This window comes from Podarcis muralis, chromosome 3 (assembly GCF_964188315.1).
Source record: "Podarcis muralis chromosome 3, rPodMur119.hap1.1, whole genome shotgun sequence".
NCBI classification, from domain to species: domain Eukaryota; kingdom Metazoa; phylum Chordata; class Lepidosauria; order Squamata; family Lacertidae; genus Podarcis; species Podarcis muralis.
Window position 1 is genome coordinate 74,345,070 of NC_135657.1, and position 19,100 is coordinate 74,364,169.

The window sequence follows — 19,100 nt, forward strand, 5'->3', positions numbered from 1 at the left end:
GTACCAAATTTATTGTGTAATTGAATTTCCCTTTCCTACCTCACTTTAATAAATCTGGTGCTTTGGCATTCAATTTGAGATCCTGGTATGCGTTTGAATTCCCAGATCCTGAACTCCCTTAAACAAATTCCCAGGGCAGTGTGCATCAACCACCAAAATAGATCTCACTCCTTCCTCAAGCATGTTTAAGGGTCATGTGTGAAATGTGCAAATTCCCAAAAGCACAGGCAACATTCATTGGTGGTTAGCTAGCTACTCAGTTGTCATTGAAGGTTTACAAGTACCTGCCCAAAATGAAGATTTCAGAGGAAAGCTGAAGTACCGGTAAGTCTGACAGAGAGACAGCAGCAGTAAACTCAAGAGGCGTATTCTTATGTGGCAGAGATATATTTATGGGAGTGCAAATAAGTCAATTGTACAGGACTGCAAAACACCAGAAAGGGGCCCAGACTCTTAGCTTTCATTTAGGGGGGAAAAGTAAGTTTCAAAGTATAAATTTGAGCTGCTGCACCCTGATATTTCTGTTAAATGACCAGGTTAGCTGGTCTATAAATTAGGCTCATGTGTCTTCCTCTAGCTAGAAGGGGACTTTGGAGTGCATTATGCCTTTGGTGGCCAATGGGAGGCAGGTTGTTGTCTCTCATGAAAGGAGGCTTCTACCTTCCTCACCCTTTGCAGCACTAACAGCAGCTAGTAAACATTGTACTGCCTGGCTTCTGCCAGCTTTGTATTACCTAGCATGGTGTTATAGGTAGCCTCTAACTACTATTACTATTACTATTATTATTATTATTCCCTATATCCACAGGTCTCAAGGTGGTTAACAGACTAAAATCAGAATATAAAACCACAAAATACATAATCAAAATAAAAACAACCCAATAATCCCCCAACACATTTTGAAAGGGCATAGAATGTCCTCTTTATAGTGACCGAAACCTATTTATTTACTTTCATGTAAGCTACATGAACTCTGGGATGTCTCATGGGATGCAATTCACAAATGAATATAATAATAATAAATTATGTTTTTTTAAAATTATAATGTTCTGTTTAATACAAGTATATTAATAATAAATAAATAATAAATTAATAAATAAAAACTTGGATCTTGCACCTAGTGACATTAAAACAAACCAGTGGAAAAAATCCCCATGTGGTAGCTTAATAGTAGATGTCTTCCACATAGTGCACTGCAGAATTAAAATTGTAGTCCAGTCATGGTGACACATTTGACATATCAAGCAACAGCACGTCATGTCACTAAACTCTGTACACTGTGATCTGAACAGAGGTCTGTCAAAGGGAAGCCTGTGTATTTGGCTTTATCTGCCTGCTTTCCCCTCCCCACCACAATCACCTCTGTCATTCATGCTTTTCTTTTGGCTGGAGCTTCAGTTCTTATTATATATTGGACAACAGCCTGGCTGTAACATGAGAGAGTGTTTAGATATAGAACTTTGAAAAATTAAGAAGAAAAAGTTGTGAGAAATATTTTTTCTACTTACATAAAACCCACTGAAAGACATGTATAGTAAAAATAGGGTAGCACCAAACTAGCTGTGTGGGGTGGTGGTGGAATCAAGAGTTTTTTCACTTTCAAATTAGAACTTATAGATTTAAGACACAACCTTTGATGTCATGCAGTGTATGAAGGGAGAAAAGCCTTAAGGCATTTAAAGAAGTTTATTAATTACAATCTCTGGTCACAATACTATGCTCAAATCCATTGGTCAAACGGCTTGACTTGCTCTGCAGATCTATGCACAGCTGGAATGTTTCAAAGAATGTCCTGAAATGTGTCAAAGTCACCCGAGTCAAGAAATCCAAGTTATACCTTTTCCTAAATAGGTAAACCCACATGACAGGCCTTCATAATCTATGTAATGAAATTGACATTAAAAAGTGGAAAATTCCACTTCTGGTCCAGTTCCTGATTGATATGATGTTTCAGAGAATCATTCTCTCTCTCTCTCTGCTTCCAGATGTGTGCTCTTTGTGGAGTCACAGACTTTTTTTGCAGTGTCAACACAATGTCATAAGCATCAAAACGGCAGCCCGTATCCCCACTTCCCTCTATTTAATCTGTATTTAAAGTTTTTGGGTGCTTTAAAAACAAACAAACAAAAAACTTATTGCTGACGACTCGTTTGCAATAAGGTGTCTTATACCGAGTCAAACCATTCACTGTTCCATTTAGCTCAGCATTGTCTGACGACCGGCAGCATCTCTCCAGGGTTTTAGACACGAGTCATTCCCAACCCTACTATAATAATTAATAATAATTTATTATTTATACCCGGAGATGCCAGAAATTGAACCTGGCATCTTCTGCACGCAGAACGTGCGGTTGGCAACTGAGAAGCAGCAGGCTGTCGCTGCTGAATTTCGCTTGTTCCCTATATATAGGCAGCTGCCACTATTATCCCGCAAGCAGAGGCGGAACCAGGGTTCCCCCTCCTGTCTTCCTGCCGGCAGCAGATTTGGCCTTCAGCTCTGGGGCGCATCAGGAAACGAAAGAGAAAGTCGGCGGTTTGCGCACGTCGAAGTGTTGAGGATAGAGGGGGCGGAGCCTTCCATAACGAGGGGACGTTCATTGGCTGACGCCTCGGCCGAAGCGCCGCCGTCACCGCGCTTTCCGCAAGCGGCGCGGCGCCCCCTCGGCCCAGCCGGCAAAACCGGCGGAAGGGGAGGAACGCGGCTGCGCGAGTAGAGGAACCCGGAAGCGGCTCGGTCGAAATAGCAAGCGTCGGCCCTCCATGGGAGAGAAGCGGCGTGGCAGCAAAGCCAAGAAGGTAAGCCGGGCAGCAGCTGCTGCCGGACGGAGCCGCTTCTCGGCTGGGGCTGAGCAGGAGGCGCCCGCAGTGTGAGGGAGAGAGAAAGACTCAGCCCTGCTGAGCCCCGGCGCCCCCAGGGCAGGGCTTCCCGCCGGGATCGGAGCCAGGCAGCGACAGTCTCCGGCCCGTCCCTCGCTTCTCGTGGCTTCCCTCCCTTCTTGTAGCCACGGGATTCAGTGGTTCACGCTCCCCAGGAAGACGACGGGGATCGCAGCCTTTTATAGCCCAGCCCTGCGCGCCCGTTTACTCGGGTGCGACTTTGGTCTAGGGACACTTCGGTTGTGAGGGTTACCTCTCGGTCCCGGTCGTGTTTATTATTGCAGGCAAGACTCCCATTTCTCTCTGGTCCTGTTCGTGGCCGTTTGGGAGTAAAGTCCATTGGGTAACGGGGCAGATCAACAAGTAGCAAGGGACCGCTTTTGTCACCGCTGGGGGGTGGGGTAAGCGACTGGCATTGCAAGTTAAAGGAAAACTGAGCCTGACGTCTCTTAAATCGGGCTGCCTGCGAGAGCCCCGGGCTTCCTACTTGCGGATAGGTGCATATTTGGAAAAAGACATCATGACTTGCTACTTTTCCCCATCCCCATTCAGGCTCCCAGTGACTAAGTCAAAGTAGATGGCCTTGAGCCAATTAGTGCATTTTAATAGTACTGCCCCCACCATAGGTGCTATATAAGGTTCTAATCTAACACATCTCCAAGCAGTTCCCCACCCCACTGATTTTGGCAGTGGTTGTAGAATAAAAAAGTAGATACAGCACACGAGTCAGCAGAGAGCTCAACATCACTTCCTCCCTGTGCATCACATTGATTATTTGCTAAGTGGAGAAATAGTCCCATTCCACACAGATTGCTGCTTCTCAGTTAGTTCATCTGCATGGATCAGCTGAAAAGGTGGGAAATTGGTTTTGTATCCTTGTGTGTGTAGAGGTGTGCAAGAGGGTGGGTGGCCATTTCCACTTTTGACCACACCCACTGCTGACATGCAGCCCCAGAGTGAATGTGGCCATCAAGCCAATGAAGATGGTTACCTTTGGTATATTTGTTACTCAGGCTACATAAAACGTGTTCTCAATACTCCCGATTATATAATCTGGGGAGGCTCAGAGGTACATCAGTGGCAGAACACACACTTTACATGCCCCTTGGCATTTCTAGTTAAATGGATCAGGCAGGTGACGGCAAAGATCTTTACCAGAGACACTGGCAAGAACCTCCGAGTCTGAGTAGACGACACTGGGTTAGTTGTAAAATAGTCTAACCTGGTATAAGGTAGCTGCCTATATCAAGAATATGTAAAGCGCTGTGGTCTAAACCACTGAGTCTAGGGCTTACCAATCAGAGGGTTGGCAGCTTGAATCCCCGTGACGGAGTGAGCTCCCGTTGCTCGGTCCCAGCTCCTGCCCACCTAGCAGTTCGAAAGCACGTCAAAATGCAAGTAGATAAATAGATACTGCTCCGGTGGGAAGGTAAACGGCATTTCCGTGCGCTGCTCTGGTTCTCCAGAATACTGGCCACATGACCCAGAAGCTATCTGTGGACAAACACGGGCTCCCTCGGCCTATAGAGTGAGATGAGCGCGCAACCCCAGAGTTGTCTGCGACTGGACCTAACGGTCAGGGGTACCTTTACCTTTTCCTTTTAAGGCTAGTATTATGCCTATTTGCTTTTTAATTGTAGTCTTTTCTGATAGGCTTGTCACACTTGCTGCTGAATCTTGCATTTTAATGTATATTTTAAATTTTGGGTAAATTTGGGTTACAGACACTTCAGGTTACAGATTCCAGTAACCCAGAAATAGTACCTCGGGTTAAGAACTTTGCTTCAGGATGAGAACAGAAATCGTGCTCCGGCGGCGTGGCAGCAGCGGGAGGCCCCATTAGCTAAAGTGGTACCTCAGGTTAAGAACAGTTTCAGGTTAAGAACGGACCTCCAGAATGAATTAAGTTCTTAACCCGAGGTACCACTGTACAGAACAGTCAGCCAATGTGGCCCCCAGGGCCGTCTTTACCTGGGGGTGCAAGGGGTGTGGTGTACCCAGGCTCCGAATTCTGGGAGGCGCCAAATGTTTACCTACTGGACACTGGTCCCTCTTGATCGGTGGCAGTGAAAAGCAATGGTGCGAAAGTCCCTGCCCCCCTCTTCCGTTGCTCTGTTACTCTGTAGCGTCAAATAAAATAATGAGAACAGAAATCGTGCTCTGGCGGCGCAGCGGGAGGCCTCATTAGCTAAAGTGGTACCTCAGGTTAAGAACAGACCTCCAGAACGAATTAAGTTCTTAACCTGAGGTACCACTGTATACAAATTATGTTAAGTAGGAATAAAATAAATAATCTTTTGATTGTTTATAGTAAAATGAAAACAAGGCAGACATAGTGGGTGAAAGATTACTAATAAGTAGCTTTTGGGTGTTTTGCAGACATACACTCAAGAGTGTATGTCTTTGCAAGAGAAGCCATTATAAATATCAGTAAGAAAGGTATATGCTGCTTTAATCTTTTGATTTGTTGTTGAAGTTGTTTTGGTTTCCAGCTTATTCTACCATAAATAGGCACTCAACTGGTTGTGTAGTGAAGTTCCAGTAAAATTTTCTGAGGATAGGAAAAGCATTCTCTCCATACTTGGCAGCTGAGTAAAGCAAGTGGTACTTCTGTTTCCATCCAGAGAGCTTTTGGACCAAGTAAGACTTGACAAATGAAGGTGGAACAAAAGGACTTGATAACAGCATCATGTCCACATGTTATCCGTCTAACTAAAATCTCTTCTGTGTAAGTTTTGCAAAGGCTGGAAAAATCCTAGGTAGCAAGTAGTCCCCAAAATGGAAAATTAATTGTTGGTGTAAAGAATGTGCTCTTCTGCAGGAGCATTAAAAGTCTCTTGACTATAAGTGGGTGATCCAGTACTGCATGATCCAAGGCCATAAGAAAGTATGAGAAAAGCTCTTCAGTTAGCAGAGGAGCTAAAAGAGTTTTATGTTCTTGATGGCTTTGAAAATTGCAATGGTAAGAGAGAATGACATGCCCAGGAGAGAGGAGACAGGAACCTGGGAAGTTCTTGGTGACTGGCCTTACGTATGTGTATGTAGGTTTTATTCCTACTACTTTTATTCCTATTTGAGAGCACAGCTATTTGGTTTGCTTTGGAGATGATGGCATGAAGCAGGGCTTGTTCCCTACTCACTTGGCTTGCTAAAGTCTTGCTTGAAGAATTTAAGCCTTTTCAATTTGCCGGGTGCTGAAGTCTTCCAGTTGCTTGATAGTTTCAACAATTTCTTTTAAGGAAAAGATATTGATGTGGATCTTCAGTTTGCTCCTGGTGGTTGGAGTATCCCATGAGTAGAATTTTGTTCATGGGAGCTTCCACTGGTGGAAGGGCAATGAGAGGTGACTTTCCTTGCTCCTGTAGCCCTTTGTGGCACCACATCTCTTCTGAGTTAATGCAGTCCTGAACGTATTTATGCATACAAAATCAGCACGTCTTAAATCATTGACATTTCCTTTCCATGATTGACCTGGTAAAGATGTAATGTTGGCTTTGTGTATTTTACAAATTCAGAGCCAGCCTTGGGAACACATACTTAACTCTGTTCTTCCATCTGGTGCAAATCCCTATCCCCTCATTAGCCATAATTACAGTTCAGTATTACATCTGCCCCAAAGCTGACTCAAACAAGTTACACTGGGCAGTGAAACGTATTTTCAAATGGTTAAGGAACAACCTGGTTAGTGTTAACCATGATTTGTACAGGTGAAACTGTAAAGCTAAATCATGTTTAATGCTGAATATGGTTGGAGGGAAATGGGAATATATGCACCAGACAATGAGGGAAGTGCGTTTTCCTTAGCCTGGATCTCAGTTTACAAACTGCAGTTGGCAGGGAGCCAATGTTATGTTAAGTTGCTACCAAGTATACAATGTTGTGTGCATTTTGTGATCCTAAACCAGGCATAGGCAAACTCGGCCCTCCAGGTGTTTTGGGACTACAACTCCCATCATCCCTAGATAACAGGACCAGTGGTGAGGGATGATGGGAGTTGTAGTCCCAGAACATCTGGAGGGCCGAGTTTGCCTATACCTGTCTTAGACTTTGGACCCTTCTAGGAATGGCTGGTAAGGTGGAGAATGTGGTTCTCCATTGTGTTTCCTGCTCCTCAACGCAGCAGGTTGCTGGGGCTTTCTGAGAAGGGAGGGGCCAAGGCAGCAGGAGCTCAGTGTGGTGCATGTGCAATGTAAAGGCAGCATCAGGTTGGCTTTGCCACAGCACCTCATCATTCACTACTAAAACCTTCTCTACTGGAGTATCTAAGGCTGCTGCACCCATATGATTTCCATTTTATAGACTGATTATACACCAAATGTAAAATAACTTTTACAGCTTGAAATTTAGTGGGGTATCAATTGCGGCTATTCTCTGTCAAAAATACAGATGGTATTCTGTGTACATGTGTTGATTTTTGGGGATAGGCTTATCATTCCCACATAATAAATCAGATGTTAATAATGTAGTCCTTTAATATCTACTTGGAAGTCACCTCCATTGAGTTCGGTGGGACTTACTCCCCGGTAAATATGAATACAGTTGGAGCCTAAGGAAATGTATTCAGTCATTGGCACAGTATGACTTAGCTGCTGCTGTACCATAAAATTCCTGATGTTATTTGCCTCCTCAGTGAATGTATGCTTTATCTGTTAATTAGTGAAAATGAATTTATCATTTTATAATACGTTTATAATGCTGCTTGTGTTATATTATTTAATAAAATAATTTAAAGTAATTTCTTTTTACTAAAGTTCTTGTCTGCTGGTTTAAGACGAAGTATGATCCTATACACAGAATCATAGAATTGCAGAGTTGGAAGGGATCCCGAAGATCATCTAGTCCAGCCCCCTGCAGTGCACCCATGGCAGATGGCAATCCAACCTCTGCTTGAAAACCTCCAAGGGAGGGGAGTCCATCACCCTCCAAGGGAATCTATTCCACTGTTAAAAAGCTCTTATTGTCAGAAAGTTCTTCCTGATGTTTAGTTGGAATCTCCTTTCTTGTAACTTGAAGCCATCGGTCTGGGTTCTACCCTTTGGAGCAGGAGAAAACAAGCTTGCTCCATCTTTCATGTGACAGCCCTTTAGATATTTGAAGATGGCTATCATATCTCCTCTCAGTCTCCTCTTTTCCAGGCCAAACATATCCGCTTCCCTCAACCGCTCCTCATAAGGCTCAGTTTCCAGACCCTTGATCATCTTGGCTGCCCTCCTTTGCACACAGTTTAGCTTGTCAACATCCTTCTTAAATTGTGGTACCCAGAACTGGACATAGTGCCCCAGGTATGGTCTGACCAAGGGAAAATAGAGCAGTAGTATTATTTCCCTTGATCAGGACACTATACTTCTGTTGGTGCAGCTTGTGGTCTGTCTACCAAGACCCCTAGATTCTTTTCACATGAGATTCATGTGACATTACTTCTTTTGAGAAACTATGCTGGGTTGTAATAATCACAGCATGCTTTTCTAAGTGCTCACAGACCGACTGTTTAATTACCATATTTTTCGCTCTATAAGATGCACCAGACCACAAGACACACCTAGTTTTTGGAGGAGGAAAACAAGAAAAAAAATATTCTGAATTTCAGAAGCCAGAACAGCAAGAGGGATCACTGCGCAGTGAAAGCAGCGATCCCTCTTGCTGTTCTGACTTCTGGGATAGCTGCGCAGCCTGCATTCGCTCCATAAGATGCACACACATTTCCCCTTACTTTTTAGGAGGGAAAAAGTGAGTCTTATAGAGCAAAAAATACGGTATGTGCTCTAGGACCTTTCCTGCTATCGATGTCAAGGTGACTGGTTGGTGACCTGGGTTTTCTTCCCCCCCACTTTTTGAAGATATCTTTTTGATAGCTCAGCTGGTTAGAGCATGGTGCTGATAATGCCAGGGTCAAAGGTTCAGTCCCTGGTATGGGACAGCTGCATATTTTTGTGTTGTAGGGGTTTAGACTAAATGATCCTCAGAGTACCTTCCAACTCTATGATTCTATGATTGTACGGTTCTAAGATGGGGACAACGTTTGCCTGTCTCCAGTCTGTAGGGATCTCACCTGTTCTTCAAGAATTTTCATAGGCTATAGACAAGAGGCTCTGAGTGTACATCCATTTGTTTGCATAAAATAGTTTATTTGCTTAAACTGAGAAGTTCCCAAACTTAACTGTGATTTTGATGTTCTTTTTGGAGGTTTACCTGTTGGAGATGAATTTAATGTCTCATCATATGGATCACTGAATGGGTAATAAATGGCCCTTCCTCGCCTAACAGGAGCCCTGCGCTCCTTTTCAAATGTCACTAAACAAGATGATTACAGTGAAGAATCTGCTGACTTAACGGTAATTTATTTGTTCAGACCTTAAATATTGAGAATTATTTTAATGTTTTTAGTTGCTTATTATATTCTGTCATTTTGTCAACAGCTTTGCTTCAAATTATGTACTTTATGTATTCCCCCCCCCAAAAAAAACCCCCATTAATCTTTTTTTAAAGCTCACACAGGAGAGGATAGAGCTCTGAAGGGATGCAGTAGTCCCATAAATTTTGTAACTTCGAAAAGTCATTTTAATGTCACACAGTTGTATGTGCGTGCAGTATTTTTCTACAGTTTTCCATTGCTAGCATCTGTGGACATACCAGAGTGTGATATTCTATGGGTTAGTTCTGACCTTCAGTCTGTCACTGGCCAACCAGTAATCTATAGAGCAGGCAAGTGTAATGTCTAGCCCCTGGGCCAAATTAGGCAAACCATGGGGGATGCCATGAGATCTGAGGTCCTACCAGGCTCATGAGTGGAGTGGCAGGCTAAAACAGAACAAACTTTCTGGAAAACCCACATCACTGGGCTTACATGAGAAAATAAAGTCATAGCTCGGGTTGAAGTTGCTTCAGGTTAAGCCTTTTTGGGTTGCGCTCTGTGGCGACCCGGAAGTAACGGAGCGCATTACTTCCGGGTTTCGCCGCTCGCGCATGCGCAGACGCTCAAAATAACTTCACACGCATGCGTGGAAGCAGCAAATCGCGACTTGCGCACAGCAGACTCGTGGACGCAGGTTGCGTTTGCTTCAGGATGCGATCGGGGCTCCGGAACGGATCCCGTTCGCATCCAGAGGTATCACTGTAATCCTTTTGCTTTGTTTTTAATGGGCTATGGCGATAGAGCTGCTGATCTCTCTAGAAAGTGAAAAGCTAAAACTTTTAACCAATAGCAGACACTCCTGAAACAAAAGGCAAAATAGCACAAATAGTCATTGCCAGCCAATGGCATCTTCTGTTCAAAGTAAATTGAAAAGAAACAAATTGGCATCTGGCAATTTGATACTGAGATGCCATCTACGCCTACGCGTACACCTACCCAAGCACTTCAGAGCTGATTCTGATTTCCGTCATGTCGCTATAAGCCCAGAGTAACTCCTCTAATCTTACCTCTATTCCATTCTTTCATCACTATAACTAGAGCATCAATTTGGCCCTCTCTTTTCATGTCATTTGAAATTGTGTAAGTGCACTACTAAATGAACCATTAAAAGAGAATCCATTCACTGAAACAAGCATCAGCAACAACTAATATAGCATAAATTTAAGGAACATACTGTACAGCACTTTAATGCATTTTTTCTTAAATAATCTTCTGATGGCTCTCAAAGAAGAGTTGGAATACTAGCTCTATTTAATAATAATCTGTGCAGCTTTTTTTAGGTGGCTGTTTTTTATGGCAATAGCAGCCCCCCCCCCCCTAAACTGCATGAGAATGGAAAGAATCTCAAAAAGGGACTGTGATTGGCTGCTGGAATGAAGGGTGGTATCAGTGATGGAGAAGGAGAATTGTTTACATTCTCCAGTGGGGTCCTTTTGAAAAAGGGGGGAAATGGTATAGGATGGATCAGTCAGTTGTATTTCAGAGTTTCCCAAATCAGAGAGGGGTTTGGGGAAGGCGAAGATTGGGCAGGGGAAAAAATAGGGAGAAGTCAAATTTTAGATAGAAGATGATTCATGAATCCCATTGTCAATCATTAGAGATTGGCATGGTTTATAAGCCATGATTTAGTTAATCATTAATAGAGTTGAATTTCCAAACCTGGCCCTTCAGCTTAACTATGATTTATAAACATTTAAAACTATACTCGTTAGCCAGGGTTAATCTATAATTTATAATTCTGTAATCCTTGGATAAAATTAGCCCATCACTTAGCAATATGCCTGATCACAGACCTACTCCTTAACTATGGTTAGAACCCAAATTCATAGAGCCATAAGTGAAGAGTGGTTCAGAATTAAAGCTACTCCCAAAGCTCATCTCTTACTAGTGCTTTAAACCAGTGATGGCCAAACTTGGCCCTCCAGCTGTTTTGGGACTACAATTCCCATTATCCCTGACCACTGGTCCTGTTAGCTAGGGATGATGGGAGTTGTAGTCCCAAAACACCTGGAGGGCCAAGTTTGGCCATCACTGCTTTAAACTGCCCAGCAACAGCCACTCTCCTTGCCTCCCCCCTTCCCCCAGTCAAGTTTAAAGGAATGGCTAAAGAGTGATGAATGCTGAAATGACTAATAGAACAGTGTGAAATTCAAGCATGCAATTTTTCACTAGATTTTTATGTGTTGTTTTAAAAGCAATCATTTTTAACACATGAATAATGTGCTAGCATTTGGAACTTTCAGCTCTGTTAAGCAATAGGTAGGTAGCATTTGGAAGTATTTGAAAACATTCCTTTTCTTACCATATAGAATACCTTTTTTCAAAGAAAATGAACCTTTCTGACTACTTGTGTTTTATATATATCTTCAGAATAAAAGAACCAAATTGCAAGAAGAGCAACTGAACTCTGGTCTTACCTGGAAGAAAATAGTTAGCTTTGTTGATGAAAATTCAGCCAAGGAAAACAAACAATCCATACTTGAAGATTTAAAGACAATACTACAAGCTTCCAAACAAATAGGTAAGTGGTAATTTAGAAGTGGGATAGTATTTGTAGATGACTGAGCCACACTGTAGTCTAGTCTTGCAGAACAAAAGGCTGCAACATTTAAAAGGCTCCTAATCATCTACAAGCCTATTTTCCTGTGCATATCCATAATTTTTCACTCTATAAGACGCACTTCCCCCTCCTAAAAAGTAAGGGGAAATGTGTGTGCGTCTTATGGAGCGAATGCAGGCTGCGCAGCTATCGCTGAAGCCAGGAGAGCAAGAGGGATTGGTGCGCACCGATCCCTCTTGTTCTCCTGGCTTCAGGGATAGCCACGCAAAGCCTCTTGAGCGCAGCTGGAGCACTCCTGCCTCTTCGCTCACGAGGCTTTGCGTTACTTTCTTGTTGCTTCTTTTCTTCCTCTAAAAACTAGGTGTGTTTTATGGTCGGGTGCGTCTTATAGAGCGAAAAATACGGTACTCATTTGTAGGATATTAATGGTATGATGAAATTAGGCTAGCTTTGCAGATGAGTCCTCAAAAGTTGTTACCTTATTATACTTGCATTTTAAAAACCACCTTTTTTGGGGGGGGATCTCTCTCTTTGGAGTGAACACCTTTAAAAAATTCAGTTCTGGGATTACAGTTTTAATACCCCAAATATCTCCCCACTGCGGTGTAATTCCAGATAGGTACCTTTAGAAAAGCCACAGGCACCATGCTGCTTATAATCATCGCTGTTTTCCCTTTTACAGACTAACTGAACAAAGGCACAAGGCACACCACCTCCCCACGCCCCGGCCGCATCATAATTGCTACACCTAACAGTGCAGGCCATGGCACATCCATTATATCCTCTTTCCTTTCTTTCTGCTCCTAATGCAAGAGATGGTTACTGGCAGAATTCGCCCCAATAGTATGTGATATAATATTTGATCTTCAAGTACAGTGGTACCTCGGGTTAAATACTTAATTCATTCCGGAGGTCTGTACTTAACCTGAAACTGTTCTTAACCTGAAGCACCACTTTAGCTAATGGGGCCTCCCGCTGCTGCCACGCCGCCGGAGCACGATTTCTGTTCTCATCCTGAAGCAAAGTTCTTAACCCAAGGTACTATTTCTGGGTTACTGGAATCTGTAACCTGAAGTGTCTGTAACCCAAATTTACCCAAAATGTAAAATATACATTAAAATGCAAGATTCAGCAGCAAGTGTGACAAGCTTATCAGAAAAGACTACAATTAAAAAGCAAATAGGCATAATACTAGCCTTAAAAGGAAAAGGTAAAGGTACCCCTGACCATTAGGTCCAGTCGCAGACGACTCTGGGGTTGCGCGCTCATCTCACTCTATAGGCCGAGGGAGCCCGCGTTTGTCCGCAGATAGCTTCTTGGTCATGTGGCCAGCATTCTGGAGAACTAGAGCAGCGCACGGAAACGCCGTTTACCTTCCCACCAGAGCAGTATCTATTTATCTACTTCAAGTAGATCTTCAAGTACAGTGGTACCTCGGGTTAAATACTTAATTCATTCCGGAGGTCTGTACTTAACCTGAAACTGTTCTTAATCTGAAGCACCACTTTAGCTAAGGGGGCCTCCCACTGCCGCCGCACAGCCGGAGCACAATTTCTGTTCTCATCCTGAAGCAAAGTTCTTAACCTGCAACACTATTTCGGGGTTAGCGGAGTCTGTAACCTGAAGCGTATGCAACCTGAAGTGTATGTAACCCGATGTACCACTGTATTAATAAAGTGCCTTATTTTCCCCACTAATACCTTTAATGTAAGCAATCTTGCATAGTCTTCAAAATCATTGCAAAGTAATTTGATAGAGAGGCACCAGCATACCTCAGCTGCTTCTGGAAATACACAAAGCTTTCTTTCCACCCACCTCCCAGCCAGAAAGAACACTCTGTTCCTACTGTCGGTGGCCCTTGGACCACAGGGCTGAGGGGAAGCATACCGGGCTGGGACTAAGGTTTGCTGGATTGTGTGGCTTTTGCCTGCATGTTGTGCACACACATTATTAAAATCTCATCTAAGAAAGTTTGAGAATAATTTGATCAAAAATTGGGATACGACTCTTCTAGATCAATACATATAGACTTCACTTTAGCACTTTGCATCTGGGAAAGGGAAAGTAAATTGAAGGCCACACTCTGAGCATGGGCCATCTACTCTTAACTTACTGGGTCCTGATTGTGTACCAAAAAGATGCCAATGGAGGAGCTGAGTGCTAAGGTTTTGAAGTGTTGAAGTGATCATACTGAATGGTGTGGTTTTTTAAAGAGTTTGACTTGTGTTGCTAGGGAATCTTTTAAATTGGGGTTTCTGCTTCACCTGGTTGCAAGAGGAAATGTCTGGGTCACCTTGGCCAAATCTAGTTGCCAGCGGCAACCAGGTTCCCTGCTGACAGCAAGCCTGTGTAGTCTATAAAGTAATCCAGTGTTTGCTTGGAAACGAGCTACCTTTTTTGGGTAACTGAATCACATCCTTCACAGCTGGCCTGACTGCTTTGGGTAACATGAGCCAGGCTAGAGGAGGATCACTTCTGAACCATAAGAAGTGCCTGTAGGATGTTCAGAGTTTGACTGCTGAGATTACTTTCATAAAGAGATTTGGAGGATATGGAGTATAAATCTGCCTGTCTTGCTGTCATTGGGACAATTAGGCCCAGGTTGCATTGGAAACCAGTACAGAAATCACGTGGGTCATTCACTTTCCTGGTCCTCCCTTCTGCTCTGCCCTGGTTTTGTATGATGGAAGACCGCTAGAGAACACCAATATGAATTTAGTCCTAAATTCACTGTGATGAAAACCAGCTTTTCAAAAGTGAATTTACAAGCAAACCCAAGTTCATTTTGACCTGGAGTAGTAATGGTCTGTCTTAGCAATGAACCATGGTGGAATGGGAGTGGAGTTTATGCAAAAGTGTGGTTGGTCAGAAAAGAGTATGCACAGCCCTCCTGTCTCTTCTTGATTCTTAAAAACTCTCCTTCTGGCTACTTGTCAACTTGTACTCCAGTGTTAGAGGAACTGTGGTCCTTCAATTATTGTGCCAGTCAGCATGGCTAGTGTAGTAATGGTAGTTGTAGTTGAACACCATCTGGAAGTCTACAGGTATCCTCTGTGCCCTTTAAGAGCAGTGGAACTGAACACTCTAGCTGAATCGGTGCTATCTGTCCTTTGGTCCTCTTTACTCCAGAAAGATTGGGAAACTCCTAGCCTTGATGCTATGCTTGTGTGCTTGTGCTCTCCCTTCCATTCCTTCCTCCCTCCTTCCTTCCATAGGCATGCATAAGATAATACATGTGTGCACACAGGTATTATTATTATTATTATTATTATATTAAATTTATATACCATCCTTCATCTGAAGGCATCTGAAGGCAGTTCACAAGATTAAAAAAAGAATAAAAGCACAACATAAATAGTTAAAACAAAAACGAAACAGTATCCCCTCCCATGCCTACTGACTTCCCGACCACTTCCTGTGTTTGATGAAAAGGATCATAAGTAAAAATCGATTTCTTGTTGTTTTAACCTAACAATGTGAATTTGCATCTGTTTTAGCTGTAGAATAACATATTTCTATATAGAAGTGTTAAATGTATAACTTCAGACTTGTGTAGCTTATAATACCTGTCCAGTAGAACATCTTAACATTAATTCAGATCATTGATGTATGGGATGTCCTTGATGTCCTACTTTCAGTCTCATAAAATAAAGGTGGTACAAAGAATGTCGAAAGGATCAAAATGGATTTATTATTTGAAGTTTGTGAGCAAATGTTAAGCCTGTGCTGAAAAATCGTTGTGGCTCCCATTCATTGCCGTTTCGGCAAAGCAGACTGCATATCTTGTCTGCTGAAGTACGGGTTTGGGGTGGTAGGGTTGGGAGGATATCCTGGGAATTGCATATCTCACTTAGGTCAAGGCTCTGCTGTTTCTGGCCCTGTAGATGTTGCCTTGTATATGTTGCAGGACTACAGCTCCCCTCATTCCTGGCTATTGGCCGTGCTACCTGGTGCTGAGGGGAAATGGTGTCAAGCCATTGCTGTAGAGCTTCTCATTCCCCCACCTCCTCTTTAAGTTATTGGAGCACATTGACATTATATTTGCAAATTGGGGAATGCTGGGTGCAGAGAAAGGTGGCAGATTCTGGTCTGGGGCTGAAAATCAGCTACAACCAGGCAAGGAAGAGGATGGGTGAAAACTGAAGTTACTACCCAAAGCCCTTGGTATAGGAACGAGAAGTCATCTTCATTAACTGAAAGGATGGGAGGTAAGTGATCAAACTCATGACTCTAGTGTCTAAATTGCATTTTGGGATTCTAGCTTAAAGGGGGAGCTCATCCTTGCCTATATCCTAAGGAAAAAAACTCAGAAATTCACCTGCAGCAGCATCTCTGAGACATTTAGAAAAGCATCAGTAGGAGGCATGGTGCCATTTTTATGATAATCCTAGCACATTAGGGAGATGGCTAGGCTAGCCTTCTTGCACTGTTCTAGTTTATTACATGCAGGAAGCTTTAAATGAGGGCAGCATTACAAAACTATGTCCCTTCTGCACCTAACCACCCCACCCATCTCAAACCTTCACATACATGCATACTGGCAGGTTATTAGCTCTGCTTATTAGCTGCAGCTTATTAGCTCTGTATAAAGTGTAGATTGGATCTAATGGAATATCATTGTTATTTGTCAAATTCCTAGGACTTCAGTTCTTCAAAAGAGTTTTATTCTTCAATTCATATTCTTGCTTTGTGTCCCTTACTTGATTGTCACAATCATTCAAATATGGTGGTTGTATAAGGTAGCTGGTTTAAACTGTAGGTATTTATAACCTTTTCTGGGTTTCTTTTCTGTGAACAGTGGGATCTGAGAATGGTCAAGAAGCCATTGAAAGTGGTGCTGTTTTCCTTTTTAAAACATTTCACACAAAGGAATGTGTTGGTCATGAGGAAACGAAAGCCATCAAGCAGATGTTTGGGCCCTTTCCCTCATCCTCTGCGACAGAAGCCTGCGAAGCCACCTATCGGATTGCTTCTCATTTCACAGAAGATCAGCTAGCTGGCCTTCTGCAGATGACAGAAGACAAAAACGATGACAGGAAACTGTGTTTTGGTAAAAACATCGCGTTTTCCTTTGACATGTATGATTTGGATCACTTTGAAGAACTGCCAGTAAACGGTGAAATGGATGAACAGAAAGGTATTAGCTTGGATTTTAAGAAATTTCTAAATAACCATTTGGAACGTTTCCCAAATGGCTATGATGAAAGCTCTGGCATGAAGTCGTTGGACAAAGTGGATGATTCTTTTCTGTGGTGTGAGGTTGGAAAGTACCTGAGTGAATCACTAAAAGAAACCCCTGGAGTCCCAACAACGGAGGATCTTTGCTGCACTTTGTATGAGATGCTAGCTTCGCATAAAAGTGGTGATGAGCTTCAGAATGAGGTATGGTATGCATAATGTTTTCGTTATTACCTTAAGTATCAATGGCTTGGAATCAGAGCGTGCTTAAGTATTGCCCCCTCGTGCTACCGCTGCATCTCTTCTCCCCATCCCCATAAGCCTGGCCCGATGCTCAGGAAATCCTTGGGAATGGCCTGAGGTGGGAGAGTCAGAGAAAACAATATGGAAACAGCTTGCTGCTTCTTGAAGCCACTCCTTTGTAAAGTGGTCTGAGAATAATCCCGGGGGTAATTTTCTGCTGACTTGCTGTGGAGTGGCAGTACTTCAGCTTCTTACAATAGTTGTAATGGGGAAATATATGAAACAGGGGTTTACTGTGTTTTGAGAAAAAGTGCATTTCAAACCAACACCTAGAAACTGGGTTTTGTGTGCTGTTTCCCTTTTGATTCTTTTGTAAAGAACAGGATGCCTCATGAGAGATAGTAGGGAAATAGAGAACAGAAACGCCTGCTGGATCAGGCCAGTGTTCCATCTCATCAAGCCCCCTGTTCTCACAGTGGCCAACCAGATGCCTATGGGAAGCTCACAGGCAAGACTTGAATGAAAACCCTCCTGTGGTTTCCAGGAGAGAGAGCCAGTGTGGTGTACTGGTTAAGAGCAATAGACTCGTAATCTGGTGAACCGGGTTGGTGTCCCCGCTCCTCCACATGCAGCTGCTGGGTGACCTTGAGCTAGTCACACTTCTCTGAAGTCTCTCAGCCTCACTCGCCTCACAGAGTGTTTGTTGTGGGGGAGGAAGGGAAAGGAGAATGTTAGCCGCTTTGAGACTCCTTAAAGGGAGTGAAAGGCGGGATATCAAATCCAAACTCTTCAGGAAGCCTACTGCCTCCAACAATGGAAGCAAAGCATAGTCACTGTGGGAAGAAGCCATTGGTTGCCTTGTGCTGCATAACTTTTTCCAATTCTCTTTTAAAACCACCCAATTGGTGGCCATCACGGCCTCCCGTGAGAGCGAGTTCCACTTCCAGCTTCATTGGATGGCCACAAGTTCTAGAGGGAGAAGGTTTCTCTGTCCACTTTCTGCATGCCGTGCGTTATTTTATACATTTCTGTCATGTTGCCTCTTACTCACCTTTTCTATAAACTAAAAAATCCCCAATGCTGTAGCCTTTCCACACAGGGGTGTTGCTCTGTCCCATTGATCATTTCAGCTGCCCTTTTCTGAACCTTTCCCAGCTCTGCAATACGCTTTCAGATCAGAACTGTACACAGTATTCCAACTGCAGTTGCACCATAGTTTCGTAGAATGGCATTAGAATATTGGCAGTTTTATTCTTGGTTGCTTTCCTAATGGTCCTTAGCATGGAATTTGCCTTTTACACAGCTACAGTGCATTGGGTTGACATCTTCATTGAGCTGTCCACTATGACTCCAAGGTCTTGTTGCTTGTCTGTGACTGCCACTTCAGACCCCAAAACATATAGGTGACTCCCTTGTCATTCAAGGGTCCAGACCACCTCTCTAGAGTCTAGACCAGGCTTCCTCAACCTCAGCCCTCCAGATGTTTTGAGACTACAATTCCCATCATCCCTAACCACTGGTTCTGCTAGCTAGGAATCATGGGAGTTGTAGGCCAAAAACATCTGGAGGGCCAAGGTTGAGGAATCCTGGTCTAGACAATCTCCTGCTACTAATGTATTTAATTGCTTTGTTTTGTCAGTGGTCTTTATGTTTTTAGGAATGTGCCATCTGATTTCAAATGCACTTTCCTAAACCCTCTAGGACCTTGAGGGTCACATATGTGGTTTGGGGATGTGTAGTTTGAATTGGAGTCTCCCACCATTCTGTTACCGTACTTCCTTTCATTGAATTGGTTCCTTTCCAAATTACAGGCATGTTACCATAGCTCCCT

General features: G+C 43.2%; 1 protein-coding gene across 2 annotated transcripts in view; it reads left to right on the top strand.

Annotated features, from left to right (window-relative positions):
• Nucleotides 1–2,628: 2,628 nt before the first annotated feature.
• Nucleotides 2,629–19,100, top strand: part of ASCC3 (activating signal cointegrator 1 complex subunit 3) — a 205,333-nt gene continuing 188,861 nt past the window's right edge. Inside the window, exons 1-4 of one of the 2 annotated variants that reach the window (XM_028723051.2) lie at nucleotides 2,672–2,795; nucleotides 9,060–9,208; nucleotides 11,659–11,809; nucleotides 16,647–17,230. In XM_028723051.2, the coding sequence (XP_028578884.2) occupies nucleotides 9,119–9,208; nucleotides 11,659–11,809; nucleotides 16,647–17,230 (825 nt within the window). In that variant the 5' untranslated portion in view covers nucleotides 2,672–2,795; nucleotides 9,060–9,118. Of the gene's footprint in view, nucleotides 2,796–9,059; nucleotides 9,209–11,658; nucleotides 11,810–16,646; nucleotides 17,231–19,100 lie in introns of both variants that reach the window. The other variant, XM_077926143.1, reaches the window with a different exon arrangement.